Here is a 22,177-nt window from a genome sequence, read left to right as displayed (position 1 = left end):
AGTCAGCTATTATCTTGGGTGTGACAAAATCCAGTGAACAGGTGAATAGGGTAAAAAAAAAAAATCACACCATGACCATTATTCCAATTTAAAGCCAAAAGTTTTTGCAGAATACATTTTGGATAACTTTTTTTTTAATCACTCCATAAATCAGAAAATACTGTCAACAGCCATGATTTTATGAATAAATATGCAAATCAGGCTATAAATGATATATTAACAAACCCCTCAGTTGAAACCTTCAGAATACAGATAGGAATAAAAGTGGAAATTTTGGTGTATGTAAGTGCTATTGAAGAGGAGATTTCTGGGTCAGAGTGTGAGAAAAGAAACTAGAAGAAAACGACCTCCAAGATATGAAAATCTATAGACGCAAATAAGCGAAGTGAAGTGAAATAAACAAATAAATGTATGTTTTGGACATTTGGAAATCTCAAAATTGACCAATCCCTGAAAAAAGAAGTTTTTGCCTGTCGTGTCTTGCCTTTCAGGACACTAAATGATATGTTCCACTTTCATTCACTTTCACTAAAATCATAGCTTGGGCAGTATAGGCACCAAAATACCTTATGTGTCTACCAACAGCAACAATGGTAAATCATAAAAACAGTTCACGTGGCAGAAATGAAATGAAAAGATTTTACTTTGCCAGTCTTGCAACATTTATTACGTTGGATTCAAAACTTGGTCCAAATGAGGATTGCACTGTGTAATATAGAGATTTAACATGTTACATACATGTTCCCTTTTCTAGAACACCTCCATACAACTAAGTCAGGCTACCTCCTGCTGTTTCATTACCAATCACCTAATGTAATGTAATGCCTGCTACCTGGAAGCAAAGTAAATATGAGGACAGCTTATGAAATTAATAATGGTGAAGTTTGAGTTCATTTTGAATGATGTCTAATGTGTATGATTACACTTAAATAGACTACTGTGTTGCATTGCGGAGCCCCTACTCTACTGAGCTCATTGTATGTTTTGTACCATGATGTTTTAATCGTTACAAAGACCAGTCACTTTCAGTAATTCAAATACAGACGCAGGTTTTCAAGCTGTGTACATTAAAAGAATGTTGTCTCTGGGAGGTAGTATTACATCTGACCCCTCTCATATTTTATTTAAAGAATATCACCTTTTGCCATCTAACAGAAGATTTAGAGTCCCACCGGCTCGACTTAACAGACCACAGAGCTCTTTTGTTCCTCAGTCTTCAAACTGTTGAACCAGAGTTTGGGTTCTAAGTAGGTTCCTGTGCGGACTAAGCACTGAATTTCAAGGGAGTGTTTGAATTGATTGTACTGCACTTATTCACAATATCTGATGTGGTAAATGTTTTCAGTATTGTTTGGTGTCTGGTCTCCAGTTATTTTCCTGTATTTTGATATTTATGTGAAACAGTGAACATCTTAGGCCCAAAGACAAACTTCAGAAGAATATTCTGATGATAAAGCTACATCAAATAAATTCAAATTACACTGGGCAGCTTCATGTAGATGCTTATGGTGAGAAATGAGTGAATATAATGTGTCCATGTCAGTTGAAACATCACTTTATCTTTCTCTCTGCTTGGGTTTGTAAATGCTTTTCGCATCTCATTCATATGGTCAAAACTGGATAGTCGCAATAAAGAATGCTGTTTTTATTCCTCTCCAAAACTTTATTTCAGGTGAGAGGCGGAAAAGAGCACAGCTGCAATACATTTTTAAGAATCTGATGCAGTAATGTACAAACTGAAGGAGATATACGGCTATGATTGGATTCTCTTGATTCTTTGGGGTAATGGATGTGAGAGCTGCAGTGCACAGGTCGCTGAGCTCAGCTGCCTTGGGATTTTGAAGGCAGGAACAATGGTGGCTGCCATGAAACATGAGATAAGAGCGAGGTGGAGGGGGAAGTCTAGTACAGTGGATGCTAATTGGAATGCACATGCCCAGTGGACTTGCCCTTGAAGGACCCTGTGTTCTGCTGCTAAACAAGTGTTTATCAATTCAAACATCAGATTACACATGAACACAGAGAAAATTCTGTGCAATATTTTAGTTTGAAAATCTGGTGTGTATGCGTGTGTGTGTGTGTGGCCGTGCCTCTGTGCTTTTAAGGGAGTCACTTGAGAAAAAAACCACTAAAACTTATCCCCTTAAAATTTCCTCAACTGTGTTGTGTTCAGACTGTGTTTTTGAAATTCGGGCTTTTCAGGATTTAAATGCATGCTTGTATTTCTGAAGAAAAACCTCACAACACCAGCAGCCAAATGTTCATCAAGGCTTGCTTTTGAAAAATGAAAAAATGTTCAACCGAAGGGAAATACCGCTCGGAGTGCAAATATCTGAAAATATAAAGGAAAAGCTCACCCCAACATGAGAATTCAGCCATTACTGATTCACGCTCAAAGCCACTGAACTATGCAGGATGATGAAACACATAGCCAGTTAGCCTTCATAGTTTTACTGCTCCAAAATTCTTACTACTATTTCTATCATAAAATACAAGTTTTGTTATAACCTAACGATTTAAAGGGCAATATTCTATAGGAGGTAATAATGTAAATGTCAGACCTGTGAGACCTATATATTAAGTTCATCTTTTTTAAACTTTTGCCTCATAGGACTTCTCCCATATTGTAATATAAATACTAGGGCTGGACAAGTTAACGCGTTATTATCGCGCATTAATTAATTAACGCAGACAATTATTTTATTGCGCATTAACGCAGTTGTTTTCATTATTATTACTATTTTGAAAGTCCGTTGCTCACTGGCTCTGAATACACATACAGACAAACCATGGGTCACAGGAGGGGTGGGATGTTGATCAGTATTGGCTTAGGATGGGCGTCATCACGTGTCTCAACCAATGAGAGCATTTGAGGTGGGCTTTAGGTTGCTTTCACACCAGAGCTGTTTGGTCCGCTTTAAATGGACCAGAGTTCGTTAGTAGTAGTAGTAGTAGTTAGTGTGAAAGTTCATCCGAACTCTGGTCCCCCTGAAAACATGAGTCTCGGTTCGCTTGCAAGTGAACCCTGCTGCGGTTTTCTTATAGTGAACCAAAGAGAGGAAGTGCCGTAGAGCGCAGTGCCAAAAAAACAAAGCCAATCCGAAGAAGCTGAGGTAAACAAAGATGGAAAATGTCTCGTGGGCAAATGTGGAGTAGTGTGGAGTTGCAGGCGCTTATTGATATATGGTCAGAGGACTACATACCATGGTTGTTTGTGGCTTCCGTTTTCGTTTTTAAGTTGAGATTTACAAGAAATATTTTAACTGCTACTGTGTAAAGGGAATACTGCTGTTAAAAAGCACCTTATTTGTTTAAAGTGTTTGCAAACCGAATGTTATTGCACTTTTGTTCATATAGCAATAAAATAAAGTTTTTACAAAAGTAAAATAAAAAATGGTCATTGCCCAGCACTAATAAATTCAATATGAAGCCATTTAAAATACCTAAACCTATAAATTATCTACACACTCACCAGACAACCGCGATGTGAGAAACATTAGAATATTGAATCACAAGCAGTGTCTCGCCAGTGAAAGTTGACTGTTGCATGCTTGTGAATGCCAAATTGAGGTAGTTCCCCGCTATGCATCATAGCTGACGTATTGTACAATTCCCTTCTCAACATTCACAGGAATGAACTTTCCTGGGTGTGGAGTGCAAGACTGGACATGAGTTCGCCAACACATGCTGAGTAATTCATGACGACTGTCGCCAGTTCTCAAATGTGCCAGATAGCCTGAGGCTGAGGCTCCACAGTGACGCATCAACTTCCGTCGAATTCCAGTTACAGTCCACACGTCTTTCAACAAGATGGTACATCTTCCTGGTAAAGCTATGTACAGACGTCTTGAAACGGGACCAAAAATGAAGATTCTTGTGTTGTCGAAGAGCCGTCTTTGATGTGGCAGTGGTAGAAGAAAGATTAATAAGGAATCACTGATTAGAAATGGAATGTTGTTTCATGTGTCTCCAGAGCCGCTTATAATTTATCGTGTCTCTAACTGAGAAGCTGAGCTGTTCCTGAGGCATGTTCCTGACTGTCAGGCAACAAATTTTATGCCTCTGTGAACGCTGTGTCACACGGTCTGTGCTGTAGTTTCACTCTGATGCCCATAATCAAACAGCTGGTTGAACCGACAGAGTTACATGACAATGTGGTGATGGCTGATAATCTGTTGCTGTTGTTTATCCAGTTTGTATGTTTCCCACCTGTCTCGCTTGACATGAAAACCTGTATTCTCACACTCTAACCAATGAAGACTTCATTTGTTACCTTTACTGTTTTTTATACTCAACTCTGTCAGCTGCATGCTAGATGTAGTGTTCTGTATTTAATTCTATTTTAATTCTTAATTCTTTACAACATGTATCTGAGGGAAAAGAAATCAGAAGAAGAAAGAAGATTTGAAAAAAATTGAGCTTTTCTGGTGTTTCTTTCTTTTCAAATTTTTGTTATACTGGTTGTTTTTTTTCTTTCTGCCATGTATTGCGTTATGTCCTTTATAAAAGTGAAAATGCATGAAACGCGTCATCATTTCATTTGTTAAGATGATAAGATCCTTCAGCCACATTTCTTAAGAAATAGGTGCCATCTTTTCTGTTGTTGGTCCTCCTCCAGGACGAAGTATCAGAAAACAAATTAACTTCCCGAACAACTGGATTTTTTTCCAGTGTTGGGTGCTGTGTTTGAGGAAGAGGGGAGAGAAAAAAGCGTGAGAAAGTGTGTCTGAGAGGGGGTGTGTTCACAGGTGTGCCAGCCCTCCTGTGTGTGTTTGCATGTCACCGGACATTGTTGCACTGATTTAACACCCACCTGCTGGTGTATATAAAAGGCAATGGCATGAATCAAGTGCTTCAAATCAGTGCAGTGTGCCAAATCCTTCCGGTTTGCTAACAGTGAACGTCAGTCCGTAGCTCCATCCCAAGTTTCTGGCATGAAGATGAGGACTCTTCTTTTTGGGGTTATTCTTGGATTTCTTGCTGTTGTCCACTCAACACCTATTAATAGTAAGTGAAAGTCCTTTTCAGTTTATCTCTCTTAAACAATTAACGCTCTCTATTTTAGTTCAGTGTCTGATTTTATTAGCAATGTGATTTTGGTGTGAGGATTAAACTGTAAAAGGAAAAGACCTAGATCTAGGTAGATCCAGGTTTCTCTGCTTATATCCTCGAGTAAGATATTTACTGGTGGTCAGTGACACTCTTTGGCAAAATGACATTCTACCACCTCGGACTAAGGAGGTCATACTCATGGGTTTTGTAGTCTGCCAATACAGTAATTCTTCTACAAACCTCTGAAATTTCAATAATTCCCATGGTGTCCTTTTTCTTACCCCGTGAGTCAGCACTTCCCCCACTGCCACCTAAGATGCTCTTTATGTTTCAGGTCTAACTCTCTCTGTAAGAATGCCAGAGTAGTATTTCATTGCCAGAGCACAGGTTTCACTGGCACCTCCAGATTACACACAGAGATCATTGTAGAATGTTCTGAGTTGCTCCAGGAGGTGCATTAATGCTTATGTCTTGAGTAAGTTGAAACCAAAGATCAGCAAAGAGCTGTTTCACAAGTTTGGGCAACTGGTAACTTCATAGGGAACAGCGGAGCTGAACATGACTGGGTAGAAATGGAGACTGGAGATGTGTGATTTGATTCTTAGGACTTTTTAAAAATCTTTTCTAATTAGCTTTTTAACCCCCCTACCCCCCTCCCTTTTTACTTCATTGTGATTTTACAGGCCAACAGATAATTGGTTATTACAGTCAGTGGGGGAAGACGTACTGGCATCATTTACTTATTTAAACAAATATCAATAATGCAACACAACTTGCAAGTTAGAGGCATTTCACTTAACGTGTTAAAAGTATTAACAGCAAAATATATTCAAAGTATCAAAAGTTATAGCACTCAGTCAGCAGTAACATGATGCCCATGACTAATATCACTGCACATTATATTATTAGATTGTTAACACTGTTTTATCAACGTGTGATTGGCATTTTACTGTTGTCGGTGTTCAAGGTGTAGCTAGTTTATATTCAATTAGCTTACGCCACTGGCGCCCTACCAAAGGTATGTGCCCGTCTAAAAGGTCCCAAGATCTCATGAGCTGCATATTGGGGTACAGAAAAAAAAGTTCTGCCTTACACATTGTTTGAGTATCTTCTAACTCAAGTTAATACTCAAGTCAAGTACAAGAACCTCAACACTGCACCTAAGTACAATACTTGAGCGCATGCTAAATGCTAAATACTTTCTTTCTGCCACTGACTACGGTCATAGGCCATGAAATATTTAGAATGCAACACTATTCAGAAAGTTCAGAAACAGCTTTAAATGAGCAAAAAACAATGACTATTTGCTTTAGTTATATGGTAAAGCACATTGCCTTATTTGTCCTCTTGCGTCTTCCTCCTTTATGGCACAAAACCCTGACAATGGCGACCATCCAACTAAAACAGAGAAAGGGAACAGTCATAGTTTACTCTGTTATGCTGGGTGTGTCAAAAGCTTGCCATGCCCATACTAAAACAGATGCTTTGATGAGTCTGCCTCTCTTTTGTTAGCCCACTCACAGACAATTAGTCACTCAGGTTAATCATTACTTTCTTTCACCACACCTCATCAAAGAGAATTGCAATACAAGTTTATACAAGTGTTTGGGGCGAAGCATGTAAGCCCTGAGTGGTTTGTAATACAATTGAAAAGTTTGGTAACTTTCCTTTCCGCTCATGTCATGGCTAGTAAGTAAACACTTAAGGTGACCTGTGGAGTTTTCCATCTCTCTTTGTCCTAGCTGTGACCCTGTTCCCCACCAACTCTGAGGATGAGGTCGTCCGAGAGGCCCTGACGGACGGGTTCCTTTTCGATCACGATTTTCTCTCTTCACACACAACTGAATCGCCCAAAATAAACAAAACTGTTCAAGCATCCCCTGAGCCATCTGAATCCAAAGAGAGTGACGTGTTTGAGGGCAGTGCTGATGGGGTGACAAGCATCGAGTCCACAACCTCCACATTCCCCATGACGCTGATTGTTTCACATGCTCCAAAGTCCAGTTCAGATATGTCTAGCACCCTAAGCCCCCAGTCTGGTTTCACCTCTTCATCAGTGCCAAATGAAGCCCAGTCAAGCATCACCCCAGACATGGAGTTAGGATCTGGACTAGAGTCTCTCCAGTACACTACTAAAAGCTTCAGTGTGACCTCTAGCTCTACCTCCTCAGTGGACACTGAACACTCCAGTTCAGGCACATCTACCACCCAAAGCCCCACGTCTGGATTCACCTCCTCAACATTGCCAAATGAGTACGTGGCCCCAGACCACGTTTTGGTCTCTCAAATCACTGAACGCACTGTCCACAGCACTGATTCAGGATCTGAAGATGAAAAGATGCCTCACCAGTACACTACTACAAGCTCAAGTCCGACCTCGAGCTCCAACATAGAAACTAGCACATCCATGGCTTTTGGGGGATTCGACGGATTAGATGTAGTCGTAAAAGCAGAGGGGCGAAGTTTAAACGCTCCCCAAGTGACATTACCCATTGGTAAATATCCTATGCCTCTAATACTTACTCAATAGTTATGCATACAGTCATTATCATATTGTCTTGACTGATTACCTATGGACAAGTTTAAGTCTGTATTTTTCTGTTCTTAGTTGAAGAACCAGAGGCAGTGGGAGACACACCCTCCAACAAAGGACACACTACACCAAGTGAGTTTAGAAATTTCTTTTTTTTAATAAACCAAAATTTCATGGTGACACTCTGGCTTGAGACAGTCCATTTTATTAACCTCTTCTCTCCCATATCTCTAGGTTGGATAATCATCGTTGGTTTTATCGCTGGTGTTGCAGCACTGGTTATGCTCTGCGTTGCCATTGCTACCAGAGACAAGTAAGACTTAGAAATTAGAAACATAAAGCTATATTTTTTTACTATAACTATTACGAGCATGAAATGTAATTCTTGCTGCTCCTTATTGCACAGGTGGAATGGACCAAAGCATGTATCCCAGCAAGAGACCAAAATTAACTCCGCAAACCAGCAGAGGGAGGTAGAGATGGAGACATTCATGCATAAAGACGAGCCCAAGGAGAACGGAAAGGCAGCAGAGTACACAGTCATCCCCCTAGATGAGCTTCCAGAGAAATATTCATCACACTGAGGTTCAGGATCGGACCCTTTGGAGGTTTAAAACTCAACGCAAAACCATAAGACTGTGTTCGAACCAGATGAATTTGATCAGAGGAACCAAACTGTTGGGGCTCTTGAGCTAAAGATTTCTGTGGACTTTCATAGCTCTGGGCCCAGTCTGAATGACAATCCTGTCCTGTTTTTTCAATCTGACTCTTATCGTGTCTTTACTTCAACTACAGCAATGTGTTGATTGATGTAAACTGGCTGGGTAAGATGCACACATTTTTATTTTAAACACACATGAAAAGTCTTTACAGTGTTTTATTTCCTATTTTTTCATTGTAAATAATTAAAATGTTGTTGTTTTTTTAAATCACAGGGCTCCTACTGGACACAAGAAAATAATTCTGTGTCCAGTTGGGTGAAAATGTTCTTTTTAAGTGCCTTTTTGTGATTATATCATTGGAGACTGTGTTGTGGATTGTAATTTATATTAAGCTGCTGTTGTTTTCCTCCACATGCATTGTGGGAACAGTGCTCAGCCCAGTGACCCATTAGCTTCTCCTGACAAACGATATAGTACTTCAACTGCTGTAACATGCGCTTGTTGAATGTTCATACGCTGTATTACATCTGCCCTCATCTGGGAAATAAACACAACGGCAGCTCATCAATAAACATTTATTTGTTTCCTTACTCACAAGTATTAAAACATTTATACACATTCAGTCCATTTGCCCGACAAATATCTTGTGCACTGTTGTAGTTTGTTTAGTATGAGTGCATTTAATCCTGCCCGCATTCAGTCAAAGTTAAGAGACGTTTTGCATTACAATGAATATCAGACAAAAAGAAAATGTTGAACACATTCTTGGACCAATATGTGCATACAATCAAAAGGAAAAATAGAAAATATAAGTTTTATTAACTAAAGATTGTACAATTTTACATGTTCATAGAAAACACTTGCTACACTATGCCAGTTGACTAATTTCATATTTTTTATTTAGATCAAGGCCCAATAACAAATGAAATAGATGACAAAGTGAACAGGTTATGCTGATAATTACTGAGGAAGACTCTCTTCCATTTTGGAGGAAGCCAGTGCTTGAGCCAAAGACTGGATGGCTTGCTGAGATCCCACAACATGTAGACGTTCTGTAGCTGCCAACACCAATATTCCACACATATAAAACTGCCTTAATGTGTTCATGACCCTTAAATAATCAAATCTGCCATGAGTCAATAACAACATTCGCTCATTAGACAAGTGAACAGTATTGGGCTTTCAACCATTTGGAGCTCAGTAGTTTCTCTTAAGAACAGATAAATTGAATGCAATGTGTTTAAATAAATAACTCTAAGTTCACAATCTATTGAGATAACTAGCGGCCCATAAAAGGAAAATTAACATTGTACTAAGATTGTTACATATACATATATATATATTTATTTATATAGTTATTCTCTTTATAGAAACCTTTAGCATAGCAAAAACAGTTCTGATGGATGACATAAAATGTCAAATTCTATACATTTGATTTATACACTTTATCTAAAGAGAGTATATACACAAAGTGCAAGGAGGCACTTTAAACATAAATATATAAGCTGTCGCTTATATGAAAAGGGTAGGTTTGACTGGAGTTGCTACACAGAGTTGAAGTCAAAAACATGTACATATTCAGCCAACATCCAACGACCTTGTTGTTACGGCTTCAGATTTATGCGAATGCTGGAGGCAGAATTTTGTGTGCATGTGACCATAGCTAATTAACTCTACATGCAATTAAAAGTTTGTTTTTATATATTTAAATCTGCTTTGTAAAAACTCAACTGCAGAATCTACGCAATATCTTGAGAGGAAGGCCCAGCCATCCTCGGTCTGAGTGTAGTAAAGCTGGAAGTTGGAGAAATTTTACGTCTTCTCCTTAAACGTGGGTCCCAGTATTCTATTGAAATGAACAGTGGTAGCTTTCATCCAATGATATGTTAGTCATCACACTGACTGCACTCTGCAGTTGACGTCGTCAAGGCAAGGTTGTCATATAGCAAAGAAATAAACAGTTTGAAATAAAACACAATGCACTGGCCTGCTGAGAGTGTCAGAGACGCCACCCATTTTCCCCTTGTTGAACCAACTTCTTTTCCTTGCTAATCTCCCTCTCTTCCTCTCAGAGACACATATGAACACACATAGATTCCAGTACACAGGCATACTTTTTGACTACAAACAGAAACGCAGTGCTTCACCCATAAAGAACATTTATACAAAAAACAATAAATAAATAACTGGGAGGGCACCCTTCAATTTATCCTTCTATTTTCTGCTTCATGGCTCTCTGCATCCCTTCCTGTACTGTTTGTTGCCACTTTTAGAGGCCACACTATCTCTTCTTCTGGCGTAAAGTCCTAAGCTTTGCTTCTTAGGCTTGACCATGTTGTATGACATCAGTGTGTAATCCCATAAGTCAAACAGTCAAAGGTAATGCAGTACTTAACCATCCTGCACTTACATCATAATGCCACATGAAGCAGGTTTCCTTCAGTCTATATGCTGGTCCTGTTTGCATTGTATAAACCTGTGGTCCAGTGTTTATGGACATTTGATAAGAAGACAGAACATATGAGAAATCACAAATACGTAAAGACCATTGACAGTGACAGCTGTTCAGTAATATCCACCAGATTCTGACATGCTGGTCTCTAACATTGGTTCAGAGTTGATTAACACCTTTGTTTACATTATCTCTCTTACTTGGTCCTTGTTGAATTACTGACTGTGACTCCACACATTACTTCCCTGCCCTTTAAGCTACAAAGAAAATGCTTCGGTACAAAAGAAATGATGATGTTGCACAAGGTAGAAGAATTTTTTTGTTGACAGAACAGGAAGCTTGCAGCATCACCAAGTAAGGCCCTGAGTGTTGTCAACCGAATGATTTATTCTTCTGTACAGAGTGCATGCAATGCACCAGTTCATTACAGTTTGTGTCTAATTAGTGCAAATGCAGGATCTAGAACAAGTTGGTGAGTCATCTGTAGTTTGCTCCAGTAGTTACCCGGATGGGTAACAGAAAGACTGGCTGAGTGTTAGTTTCTTGTGGTACGGTTGACTCTGCTAACTCTTTTTTTTTGTCCTTCTTTTTGTATGTGATTTTTTTTGTTGTTTTTTTATAGTTGTGTCGGCAAAAAAAAAAAAAACTGTTGGAAGGCGCAGTAGCATCTGGATCTGCTTTACTCGCATTTCCATGGTCCTTCCTCAACAAGAGAGAACTCTGCAGTCTTGCCATTTTTGCCCATGGTGACCTGTAAGCAATTATCAACAACATCTAACTATAGGGCCAAGGCACTGTCATTTACAAACCGTCAATGGTTGGGAGCAGAGAAGCCATAGCTTCATTACATTCAGGCCATTGACCCTGTGGCCGAGTTAATGTGTGAATCACCAACATTGAAATACATCTCATACACTGTCATCTCATACACGGATACAGCGATATAGTGGTGCTGTTTACATGTCAGTGTGGTTTGACAGTTAGAAGATTGTATGAAAACAAGGATAATTATAGTTTTTCAGAGTTGGCCATGTATTTTATGGATTCTCTGCCCAACCGAATTACAGTATTCAAATAATGAGGATGTAACTTTAGCATCAGACAAAAAGTTGCATCATCCAGACAATGAAATATCAACAAAATTTTACTGTATGAGTGGAATTCTATAAAAATAACAATTTTGCTCCTGTTGGTTTAAAAAGCTAGCTAAAATATTGATAATTGATAGGAAAGGATCTTTGATAGGCATTTCATGAACGTATGCATCACTTTGAATGAAACATGGTGAAACAGCAGTCTTTATGTATACCACTGAAAGTTCTTTAAAAAGATAGCCGATAATTGAAGACTGTAATTTGGTCAGGGCTGCCACAAATACATGTCCAATTAAGTAGTCAAAAGAAAAAAGAACAGTTTCTTAATAAGTTCAAGCCATACCACAGCAAAATACAACTCAAATGTAATGGTGTACAAGACAGCGCGTTAGGAATGGTTGATGCTTAGAAATAAACACTTTCATTTGGATTTGAGAGTAAAACAGAGTTTTTGAGGATGATTAAAAAACCCCAAAATATAATATAAAAAAGAACAAACTTTGCTTTTGACGAACATGGTATCACAAAAACTGCTTTTTCATGTGACAGGTGAATAAATAAATATAGAAATATTTATTTAGCTTTTTCACCTTTTTTTTTTTTTTAAGATAACATTTTCTTCAATGAAAATATGACATTAACTATTCACACAGACACAAATACACCAATACAAGAGGTAACATAGAACACAAACACAGACAAGAAAAGAAGGACGAACACAGACATAGAGATGGGAAGGATTCTCTACATACAAGTCTCTATGTCTGTTAACGTGAAATGTACCTTGCAGTCGTCTATCAAGAGTGAGTTGTGGTGAGCGTATACATTCTGGTTGGTGTTATTTTCAAAATAAGATTGAGTCTTTGCCATCTCAAAGTCGTCCATCCGGGTCTGCTGGGAGTCAAAGGAGTCAAGCTCGTGTTTGGAGAGGTGGTACACGATACCTGCTCCATAGGAGTCCCCAACCACATTAACTGAGGTGCGGAAACGATCCCTGCATGTTGAAGAGGAAAGAGGCGAGAAAGATACAGGAAAATAATGAATGTTTCTAAGTTTCTTTTCTTTTATGTTCTTTAAAATAGCTTTTGTTTAATTTTTTAAATAGTGAGGAGCAAAAAGACAAAAAAACCCAACAAAAAACAAAATGGTGGTTTGGATTTCTGTGCAAGAACACAATGTACAGTAAACAGCAGAATTTCACTGATATTCAGCAGCAATACATTGCTGAATAAGTAGCTGAGTATCCACTCAGAATGCTAAAAGAGGAGGATTACTGTGTGAATATTTATGTTTTTCAAGGGTACTTCATTTGTTAAATTGTATAAAAGTGTTTCTGCCTTTAATAGGAATCATTTAGCCAAGGGGTGAACAGGATTTCTGTTACCAGGTGATTCCGTCAGTGGGGCACATTATTCCCAGCTGAGAAATATCAGCATTGTTGCCAACTGACTAGCAAAGTGCCAGCACTTTGTCATTTTGCATCTTGCTCTGGAGGCGCATTAGTTACATTTCTGAATCAACATGGAGATATCAGCGAGTCAGCGGGCATATGGAGAGAAAACCTTTATATCCTTGGAAAATATAGAAAGCCTGACAGCCAGAGATGTCTACACCCCCAAAACACATGTTGGATGAGATGCTCAATGCTCACTCTGTAATGACACCAGCAAAAACCTGCATATTCAGATTAAAGCATCTGGTTTGATGCCACTTTGGACACAACAAATGCAAAAAATATCCTGGAAGTTGCCAGGTGATGGATAGACAGAACATTAAATATACATACATTAAAGACATATGTCATTAAAAAATAGCAAGCTAACTAATGCTAGGGGCGGAGATAAATATGTAAATAATAGCCTAACCGGTACAATTTCCATGGCACAGAGAGAGAGAGAGAGAGAGAGAGAGAGAGAAGCTTAACTGCTCATTAAATGGTCCATAACTTACACACACACACAGAAGCCCACTAGTTCTCCCTGGTGATGAAGTTCAGCCATATTGTTATTCACGAGAGAATGAAGCGTATAGTTCTCTTGGAAACTTTTAGCCTATTTATCTCGTTAACATGAATAATACTCATTGTATTGAAAAATGCATTATTTTCATGAAGATAATAGTTGTTGACAATGTATTCACGACCCCCCCCAGTATGATTTCATTGCTTTCATGAGAGCTCAGATCGCTTCTTATGGGAGCCCAACTCCCACTGACTCTGGTGAAACTTGAACCCTGAGTGAAAAGATGATAATATGTTAAAGAGGATATTGTATTTGGTAGAATTTTAATATCACTGATTTATTTATGCATAGGATAGAGTTTAAAATTTGACTGATTGTCTTCAAGGCTCGTATGAGGTTAACTCCTGAATAAATAGCTGTCTTTCAACTTTCAAAACTGCAAAAGTTTTTAGACTTAGAGATGTTAGACTTGCTTTTCATTGATTTTACTGTTTGTTTTTATGTATTTTACATCTTCGCATTGTATTGTAATTTTCTTTCTGTTTGTTTATTGTATATTTCATGTATGTGAATTGCTTTAGATAGATAAAGGTATCATATAATTATTTACATCAATAATTGTTGGGAGCAATTGAGAAAATATGGGTTGGTGAGTTATGCTTTGAAGCTGCCATTGATGACTGACATTCAACTAAAAACCCAGTGGGCATGATGTGCTACTCATTTTGTCAAATTTCTCAACAAACAAATCAAAAAACAAAACAGCATATGTTTTGTCAGATTTCTAACATTCAATCATGTTTTGAATCATGGGATTTGTGTTGATGTTGCACTTACAGCAGCCAATCGACGGCGACCAGGAGGCTGATGTCCTGAGTGGGCAGCCCCACCGCCGTGAGGATCAGAAGCATGGTCACAAGGCCAGCACTGGGGATACTGGCTGCTCCAACACTGGCCAGCGTGGCTGTCATACTAAATAACAGTCAGACAAACCACAGGCTGTAAGGCTCCAGCGTACCAATGTCATAACACACTTTCATTCACAACATTCAGTTACAGTAAAAATGCTGTAGCAACAAATTATATTGTATTATCAACAAATTGTTCTGATAATGGAGGCTACTATAACTCTAATACTGTAGTTGTCTGTCTATGTGAAATAAACAGAAAAATTCACAAGGTTAACAGCATTTAAAACCTTTTTTTACTGCGTGTCTTCAGAGGTATTTATGGGCAAAAAGTATCATATGAAATAGGAATCTTCATTCTTTTTTAAAAGCCCGGTTGAGCAGAATGTGGCTAATTTATTGCCAGAAAGTCACCCTTGCAAATCTGTTTTGATCCCTTTCTGTAGCCACACTCTCACCTGACAGTAACAATCTGTCCCCAGTCAAGCTCTATCCCATTCATCTGAGCGATGAAGATGGCAGCCACAGCCTCATAAAGCGCTGTGCCATCCATGTTGATGGTGGCACCCACAGGGAGGACAAAACGTGTTACTCTCTTGTCGATGCCCAGGTTCTCCTCTAAGCATCGGAATGTGACAGGCAAGGTACCGGCACTGTGACAAAACAAAACATGGAGAGATGCTTTATTATTATAGTCGCCAAGAGCATGCGGTGAAGTTCAGTTTGCATGAAAAATTTAATAAAGAACCGCACAACAATCTGTCTGTTGAGAATCTATTTGACTCGGTCACACTTGATGTTGCAATAGTTTTCCAACTTAATTACACTACTCTTCATTACTCATACTGACATTTTGAGGGTAAATCTCAGAGAAAACAGCAGTTGTGACTCAGCGGTTGTTTTGTGTGTTCTGTCGGATAATTAATGAGTGTTTCTCTTGGATGGCGGAACAGCATGCAGGTCGCAACTTGAGAGAACTTAGCTCACCTCAGGAGGGGGAAGAGTGCATGTATACCATCAATAAAACATGGAGTAAAGGAATGATAGCTCACATGGAGGCAAAGTGAGAAGCCGTAGCTAGCAAAACCACTTCAGTGTTAGTATCTGAAATAAAGGTTACTTATTTATTACCACTTGACACGTGGTAATAAATAAGAGTAATCACAGAAACATGCAGCACACTGGAGAGGAGACCTGAAATAGAGGCAGTCATACTGTCACGTGACTAGTCCTAATGAAGGCCGAATCCCTCATACCTGGAAGCTGTCCCAAGTGCTGTGACCCAGGCTTGGAATATCCCCATGAAGAACTTGAAGGGATTTTCTTTTACTATCACAAAATATATCAGCGGAAGGAAGATGCCTCCATGAATGATGAGACCCACTATCACAGTGATCATGTACATTCCCAGCTGCCTCGCAACCACTTCCAAGTCAGCAATGGAGATGATCTTTCCACAGATGAGGCAGGCAATACCAATAGGGGAGTACCTGAGGATGGACACAGAATATATGTTTGTGATTAGGATTGCTCTTTTATGTGTTATATAAATATACATCTGAAGGTATATTTTTAGTATTTTGAATACTAAGCTGTGGAATACACTGCAACAGTATTATTTTTGTGGAGAGGAAAAACCAGAGAAATGGTTTGGCAGTGTCATTTAATGAGGGCCGGTGCCCAGAGTGGATGGCACTTACCACATAATTGCGCCAACGAGCTTCATGACAATCTCATTGAGGACGTTGAAAAACTCCAACATCAGCTTGGCCTTTTCTCCCATTTTCCCCATAATGACTCCAAAAGCGACAAAGAATCCAATCAAACCTGTAAGACAGAATACCGTAGTGTTAAATTAGTCTCACATAAACCTGCCGAGAATGAGCTACTGACTGATCACTGATTGGAAACTGTAATGTTCATCTTTATAGTATGTGTTTGCAATCATATGCAAATGATACTGTTCTGAGTCTAACTTTGGTGTGGATGCATCAATTTTCAAAATGATTTTGAACTTAGGCAATGGAGAGTAACGTGGAATGTCTTGTAGTTATTATGCATTTTAAAATAAAAAATAAGAAAAGAATAATTTTCCCCTAACAACTGCTTTTTCTTTCCAGCTTTGAAGTGGGTGTCTTTTCAAACTTTCCACCTACCCAGGACATTCATGCCTCCTTTGAACTGAAGCGACCTTTTAACTGTGAACTGTGGAGGTGCTTTGGTTCGGTTAGTGGGCACTGGTACCTTGGTGACTACCGTCTGGATCTGAACAAAAAGCAAAGAAAAGAAGAAGTGTTGGCGCAAGTGATGCATGAATCAGACTTCAAACGGTGGGTGAAAACATTCTGTGAGACTCCTACCTGCTGAAAGCAAGCCTGCACCAAGTTCTCTGGGAAAAGATTTCTGATAAGATCAAAGAAAGCGTCCACGCTTGACACATCATCGTTCTTCTTTCCCTGTCCGAGATTGGCTCTCAGCTTGGGGTTGCCGGGATGGATGAGCAGCACCAGGATCACCCCCAGGACAGCTGCAATCACCGTCGTCGACATGTAGTACACCATGGCCCTGGTGCCTAAGCGGCCGCTGGATTTGGCATCCAAACCGGCTAGTCCTATTGAAATAGTTCATTTACAGGAAATAAAGTAAGTGTTCAATATTTTTAAGAAATGCCTAAACTATTCTATACATTGTTGCATGGATCCTACTGTAGGATTCACAAGTTTTCTTTCCTTGGCTGGATCATTTTTGATTTTGTTTGAGCCGATAGATTTAAAATCTATCATATTTCACATCATGTATATCAGACCTCATCTCCAGGCAATTATGAAATAACCCTGATTAAAACATTGCAATTAACTTGATCAGATCCAGATCCTCACCAAAGAGCTGCTAATGTCCTTTCAGTCAGACCAGCTTGCAGCATTTCACACATTCCACACATACGCCTCGCCACATTTAGAAGTGCTGGTGTTGTGATTGTGACTGTGAGGACATATTGTGGAAATATATCGGAAAAACAATTCCATACCCAGAAATGTCTTATTAATTGCTTTCAAAGTGAGATGACTGTTATGACTCTTGTGACTTAATGACAAGTTTGTATTGTATTGCATAAATTATCCAGTGTAACAGCAAGTAATTGTTCGCACGGATTTGTTTCTCTGTTGACTTGTGGAGGGTATAGATGAATTCTGGAACAGCACATGATGAATGGTTGTGGTCTTCAACACATGAATTGTTTACTGGCGGTAATTGAGCTTGGTGAGGAAGGCTTGCTAAAAGTCGCATGTTGTGCTATACACAATATGTCCAATATCACATGTGCAGGTGATTGTCATCATATCAACTACAGAGCTGGTAAGTTATTATAATTTACTAATGTTGCTTTATGTATTCTTACAGCTTAGTCTTTGAGAGCTAAAATGGTTGAGGTTTCTACTTTTTCAGCAAACAAGTAATTGTATGTGTCGACTAACAATTTTGAATGATTATCATTATTAAACCTATATTATCTTTTACAGTATCTTTTCATGTTTTTTTTTTTTGCTTAGCTTAGCACAGCTGGAAAGCAAATTGAAAATGGAAAAACATGGATGTCTTATATTCCAAAGCACTTTGATTCGCATAAATGTATATTTTAGGGGAAACGGTACCGACATAACTAGCATAAAGGCAACCCAATGTAACTACATCCATATACTGTATGTTCATAGATTTTGTAGTTCTAGTTTTATTTTTTGAACTAGTGTGACGTTTGTTTTCTTCAAATAACCGATAACTTCTGTGTTCTTGCGTCTGTGTGCCTCCCTTCCTGCACACGTCTTCTCTTTTGCACAAAATCTGCATTTGAGAAACATTTTTCTGCCTGAAAAAAATCGCCCACTCTCCTGTTGCAGATCAACTTCTGCGTAGCAACAAGTCGCACCATGCGACCTCATTTCAGGACAGTTGTCAACAAATTGAGCAGAACATTTGCAGCAGCTACTGTACCTCACCCACCTGTGACCAGACTGGAAACAACAAGAGGCAAAATAAGCATCTTCAGCATCCTCATTAGGATCTCCCCAGGGAAGCCGATGATCATAATAACATCAGGAGGGAGAGGCGATATGTGCCGCAGCAGCATTCCAGTAATGGAACCCAGAAACACACCTGAGTAGGCGAGAAAACACAAATCAAGCACAAAGACAGGTGAGTCTGAGCTGTCACATACTAACTGTGAACACTTAAAACGTCTAAATAAGAGTAAATCAGCATCTATAATGTTGCTCATTAGAGTCTTAGTTAGCATCACCACCTGTCACCAGAGTCACTGTTCCATGGTGTTACCTACAGACACTGTGATAATTTTGTACATATGTGATGAATAAAACTTTTAACTTCATAAGTTTACTTGTGTTTCATCTTACTTTAGCAAAAATAAAAACATAATGACACCCAGGAAATATGGTGTTGGTACAAATGTTTTTTTCTGTATTTCCTTTTAACGACCGTCTGTACTGTTGTAATTGCCAGTTTTAAACATAGAATATCACGAAACAAATTTTCCTTTGAATGCTTGCTATTTTAACATCAAGAAAGAAGCTGTGAACCATTTTCATATTTAAATGGTATGAAGGAAAAGGTTTTTGCTTCACACAGGTCTGCACTAGAAGCTCAGTGGTTGGTCCTATTGCCTCTCAGCAAGAAGCTCCTAGATTTGAAAGACGTGGGTCTTCCTGAGTGAGGTTGTGTATGTTTCCTTCATGTGTGGGTGAATTCTCTCCTGATGCTCCAGGTTGGTTCCACAGTCCAACTCATGCAGATGTGGGTAATTGCCCGTAGGTGCAAATGTGTCTGCCTAATTGTGCTAACACAGGATAAAGGGGAGTAGAAAATGGATAGATTGTGGAAGTGGCCGGACCAAAAACTTACCGAGGATTGTGAGAGTGAGAACCATGTTCTTCATGATTTTATCACACAGAGTGCTACATGCACTGTCAGGAGTCTCCACTCTGGGCTCCAGGTGGCTCTCATCCATCCTGACCTCCACTTGCTTATGCATTTTATTGGCACTGAAAAAGATAAAGAAGATAATAATTCTACTATTATAAACATACATACATATATTATTGTAAATGTTTGATAACAAGGCACTTGATACACTTAGTAATTAAAATCATGGTTAGTTGCAAGAGAAGACAAACAATGTTAAAGGAGGTTGTAAAATAGAGATGGGATTATGCTATGAATAAGAGTCTAGTTGGAGTTGCTGTGTACCTTCTAACAGAAGCATGCCGTTAATGCTGAGTACAGAACAAAAACTAAGCTTTGTGCACAGCTTCCTGTTTCTGAAACAACCTTTATAATGTAAGTCACACACTTAAGTTAGAAAAGGTCAACTGGGGGCACAAGGACAACATTTGTGCCCACGACTGCACTGACCCAGGGTTTCCTTCCCTGGAGCAGTACTTCATGCTTGGTTGTGCAGTCCAGAATACATAACTGGCCATGTTCGTTGGTGGGAAGCCAGTGAGGGGTCATGTTCTTGTCACTTTATTATCAACTCCTACTGGCTGATCAGTGTGCCTGCATATATACAGGGTGGGATCTTAGGGTTCAGCGTGAACTTCCCATGCTCCTCCTATACAATCCTACCAAGTAGCTCTTTGGTGGTAGGTGAAATTAAAAGTTGGGTAATTAAAAACAAGTCTGACTATGTCGTCAATAGATCAACAGCAGAGTTAACAGTGACAAGCCTGCAACACACAGAGTATTGGTGATTCAACACTGTATTGTCAGGCGATTAGAAACATTGTCAGTGGTGACTGAATTCACAATATTGCATAAAAGATTACTATTTCAAAAAAGTATTGATTGTGTCATTAAGTAAATAATGGGAGCACATGCACACATGATTAAATTCAATTACTTTCAGAATACTTTATATTCAGAATGCATACAAAGTTGTAAAAAAAAAGAGAGTTTGCAGATGGCCTTTTATAATTAGAGACTGACTTTCCCAAACAATTAGCGCAGAATCAATAAAGAGCCTGTTTATAATCTGCATTTTAAACAAATTACTCCAGTTTTACTCGATAAATTTGAATAAACAGAACACCAGCTGTTACTCTTATCCTCCCCTCTGCTACTGCCGCTGTTGCTTCTGTTGGATGTCTATGTATGGTAATTTATGATAATTTGAGATATTCTATTTGTGTGTTGAATAAGATTTAAGGGCAAGGGAACCTGCATGTTTTATAAAGGCATGCACAATGGGAATTTTCTTTCTGTCCGCGAGTTTTCACAACTTTCCAGGTAATTTCATCGCTTAGAGACGCTAATTTCAGGAAATAATCTCGTCCATCCCTCGATCCACTCTTTCCCCTCACTGCTTCATCATGTCCCTGAAGCAACAAGTATCCCAGGTTTGTTGTGGTCTGGCGTAAAGCCTCTTTGACTTTAAGATCAGCTCTCCCCTGTGCAGCCTTTAAATCCTCTGTAGAGCACAGACGTGCACAGTTATGCAACAGTAGATACCCGTGTCATTTTGACACTCTCGACCTTCATGACTTGAACACCTGGAATAGTAATGCTGGCAGCAAACACAACAGAAAATTCCTAAAGTTTCTCTTTGCAAGAGCTGTGGATCGAGTGAAAAGTTTCTTCAGTATAAAAAAAATACTTGCATTCAGGAAAATTCACAGCATTTTAATTAATTATAGGCAGTATAGAAGCACAATGTACTTCTGTACTGCTCATTCCCACATTTAACAACATGTTTGATAACTAAATTATCTGAATTACTTTCTGTATATGACATAAAAGATAACAGGGAACATCTAAGGTGAGTCAAGAACAACTGCCAAGTCAATCATGACTGTCTGATACGCTGTGCTCTAGCATTAATGAGACTTAAGCCTTTTAAAGAGGGTAAAATTAGCACTTGCAGCGCACAAGTGATTGAGTTATGTAAGAGAAAAGGGGCTTCCCAGGAAAAGTCAAGGTGTCACCATCGCCTGCCTGACGACTGTTATGCAGGGGATTACTAATTTGAATACCAAACTTTAGTGTTCAGACCACATTTATCTTCTTTATCACTTCTCCAAAAGCCTCCAACAAATCATTTAAGACCAAAACTCTTCATGAGTGAGCACATTTTGCCAGTTTGGTAAAAAACAAAATAGAAATGTTTGATATCTTTTTCCAGTCAAGCTGGTAGTTTTATGTTATCAACATTAACCCTAGAACATCACGTCGGGTGATTTTCATCTACGTGATTGTGGTTCCCAGCTCCATTATTTTTTATAATTCACACAGTTGTCAGTTGTCAGAGCTGTTGTTCTTCGGGACACCCGTTCCTGGGACATGTGAGCCTTGTCCGGTGAAGGCACAGTCTCCCTGCATCACTGACAACTGTGTGAATGATAACAAATAATGGAGCTGGGAACCATAATCGCGTAGGTGAAAATCACCTGACGTTAGTGTTCTTGGGTTAAAGCCACAATAGGTACACTCCATCAAGATCTCTGGTTG

The 22,177-nt window shown here is 39.0% G+C and overlaps 2 protein-coding genes across 2 annotated transcripts; one reads left to right on the top strand and one right to left on the bottom strand.

Moving 5' to 3' along the window:
• Window positions 1-4,877: 4,877 nt before the first annotated feature.
• Window positions 4,878-8,837, top strand: LOC139200419 (uncharacterized). Its single transcript, XM_070829720.1, has 5 exons — window positions 4,878-5,007; window positions 6,795-7,547; window positions 7,661-7,717; window positions 7,820-7,898; window positions 7,992-8,837. The coding sequence occupies exons 1-5, from the start codon at window positions 4,935-4,937 to the stop codon at window positions 8,167-8,169; spliced, it is 1,140 nt and encodes a 379-aa protein (XP_070685821.1). The 5' UTR covers window positions 4,878-4,934; the 3' UTR covers window positions 8,170-8,837.
• A 2,541-nt stretch (window positions 8,838-11,378) lies between these two features.
• Window positions 11,379-19,706, bottom strand: LOC139200408 (excitatory amino acid transporter 2-like). Its single transcript, XM_070829708.1, has 10 exons — window positions 19,577-19,706; window positions 18,662-18,814; window positions 17,023-17,273; window positions 16,819-16,927; window positions 16,363-16,489; window positions 15,919-16,152; window positions 15,121-15,315; window positions 14,592-14,726; window positions 12,577-12,787; window positions 11,379-11,450 (listed from the first exon to the last, which is right to left on the bottom strand). Exons 1-10 carry the CDS (start codon window positions 19,704-19,706, stop codon window positions 11,379-11,381), a joined length of 1,617 nt encoding a protein of 538 aa, XP_070685809.1.
• Window positions 19,707-22,177: the final 2,471 nt, after the last annotated feature.

This window comes from Pempheris klunzingeri, chromosome 1 (genome assembly GCF_042242105.1).
Source record: "Pempheris klunzingeri isolate RE-2024b chromosome 1, fPemKlu1.hap1, whole genome shotgun sequence".
Classification (NCBI taxonomy): domain Eukaryota; kingdom Metazoa; phylum Chordata; class Actinopteri; order Acropomatiformes; family Pempheridae; genus Pempheris; species Pempheris klunzingeri.
This window is presented reverse-complemented; position numbering and strand designations above follow the sequence as displayed.

What these genes read in the sequence shown, in the direction of transcription:
- LOC139200419 (XM_070829720.1), top strand. Translation starts at nt 4,935, where the DNA reads ATGAAGATGAGGACTCTTCTTTTTGGGGTTATTCTTGGATTTCTTGCT. An exon ending in CCACTCAACACCTATTAATA is followed by an intron (nt 5,008 to 6,794) that starts GTAAGTGAAAGT and finishes TCTTTGTCCTAG; the next exon opens with CTGTGACCCTGTTCCCCACC. An exon ending in CAAAGGACACACTACACCAA is followed by an intron (nt 7,718 to 7,819) that starts GTGAGTTTAGAA and finishes CCATATCTCTAG; the next exon opens with GTTGGATAATCATCGTTGGT.
- LOC139200408 (XM_070829708.1), bottom strand. Translation starts at nt 19,706, where the DNA reads ATGCATAAGCAAGTGGAGGTCAGGATGGATGAGAGCCACCTGGAGCCC. An exon ending in TGCAGGCTTGCTTTCAGCAG is followed by an intron (nt 16,928 to 17,022) that starts GTAGGAGTCTCA and finishes CTTTTTGTTCAG; the next exon opens with ATCCAGACGGTAGTCACCAA. An exon ending in GTCGCCGTCGATTGGCTGCT is followed by an intron (nt 12,788 to 14,591) that starts GTAAGTGCAACA and finishes TTCAACATGCAG; the next exon opens with GGATCGTTTCCGCACCTCAG.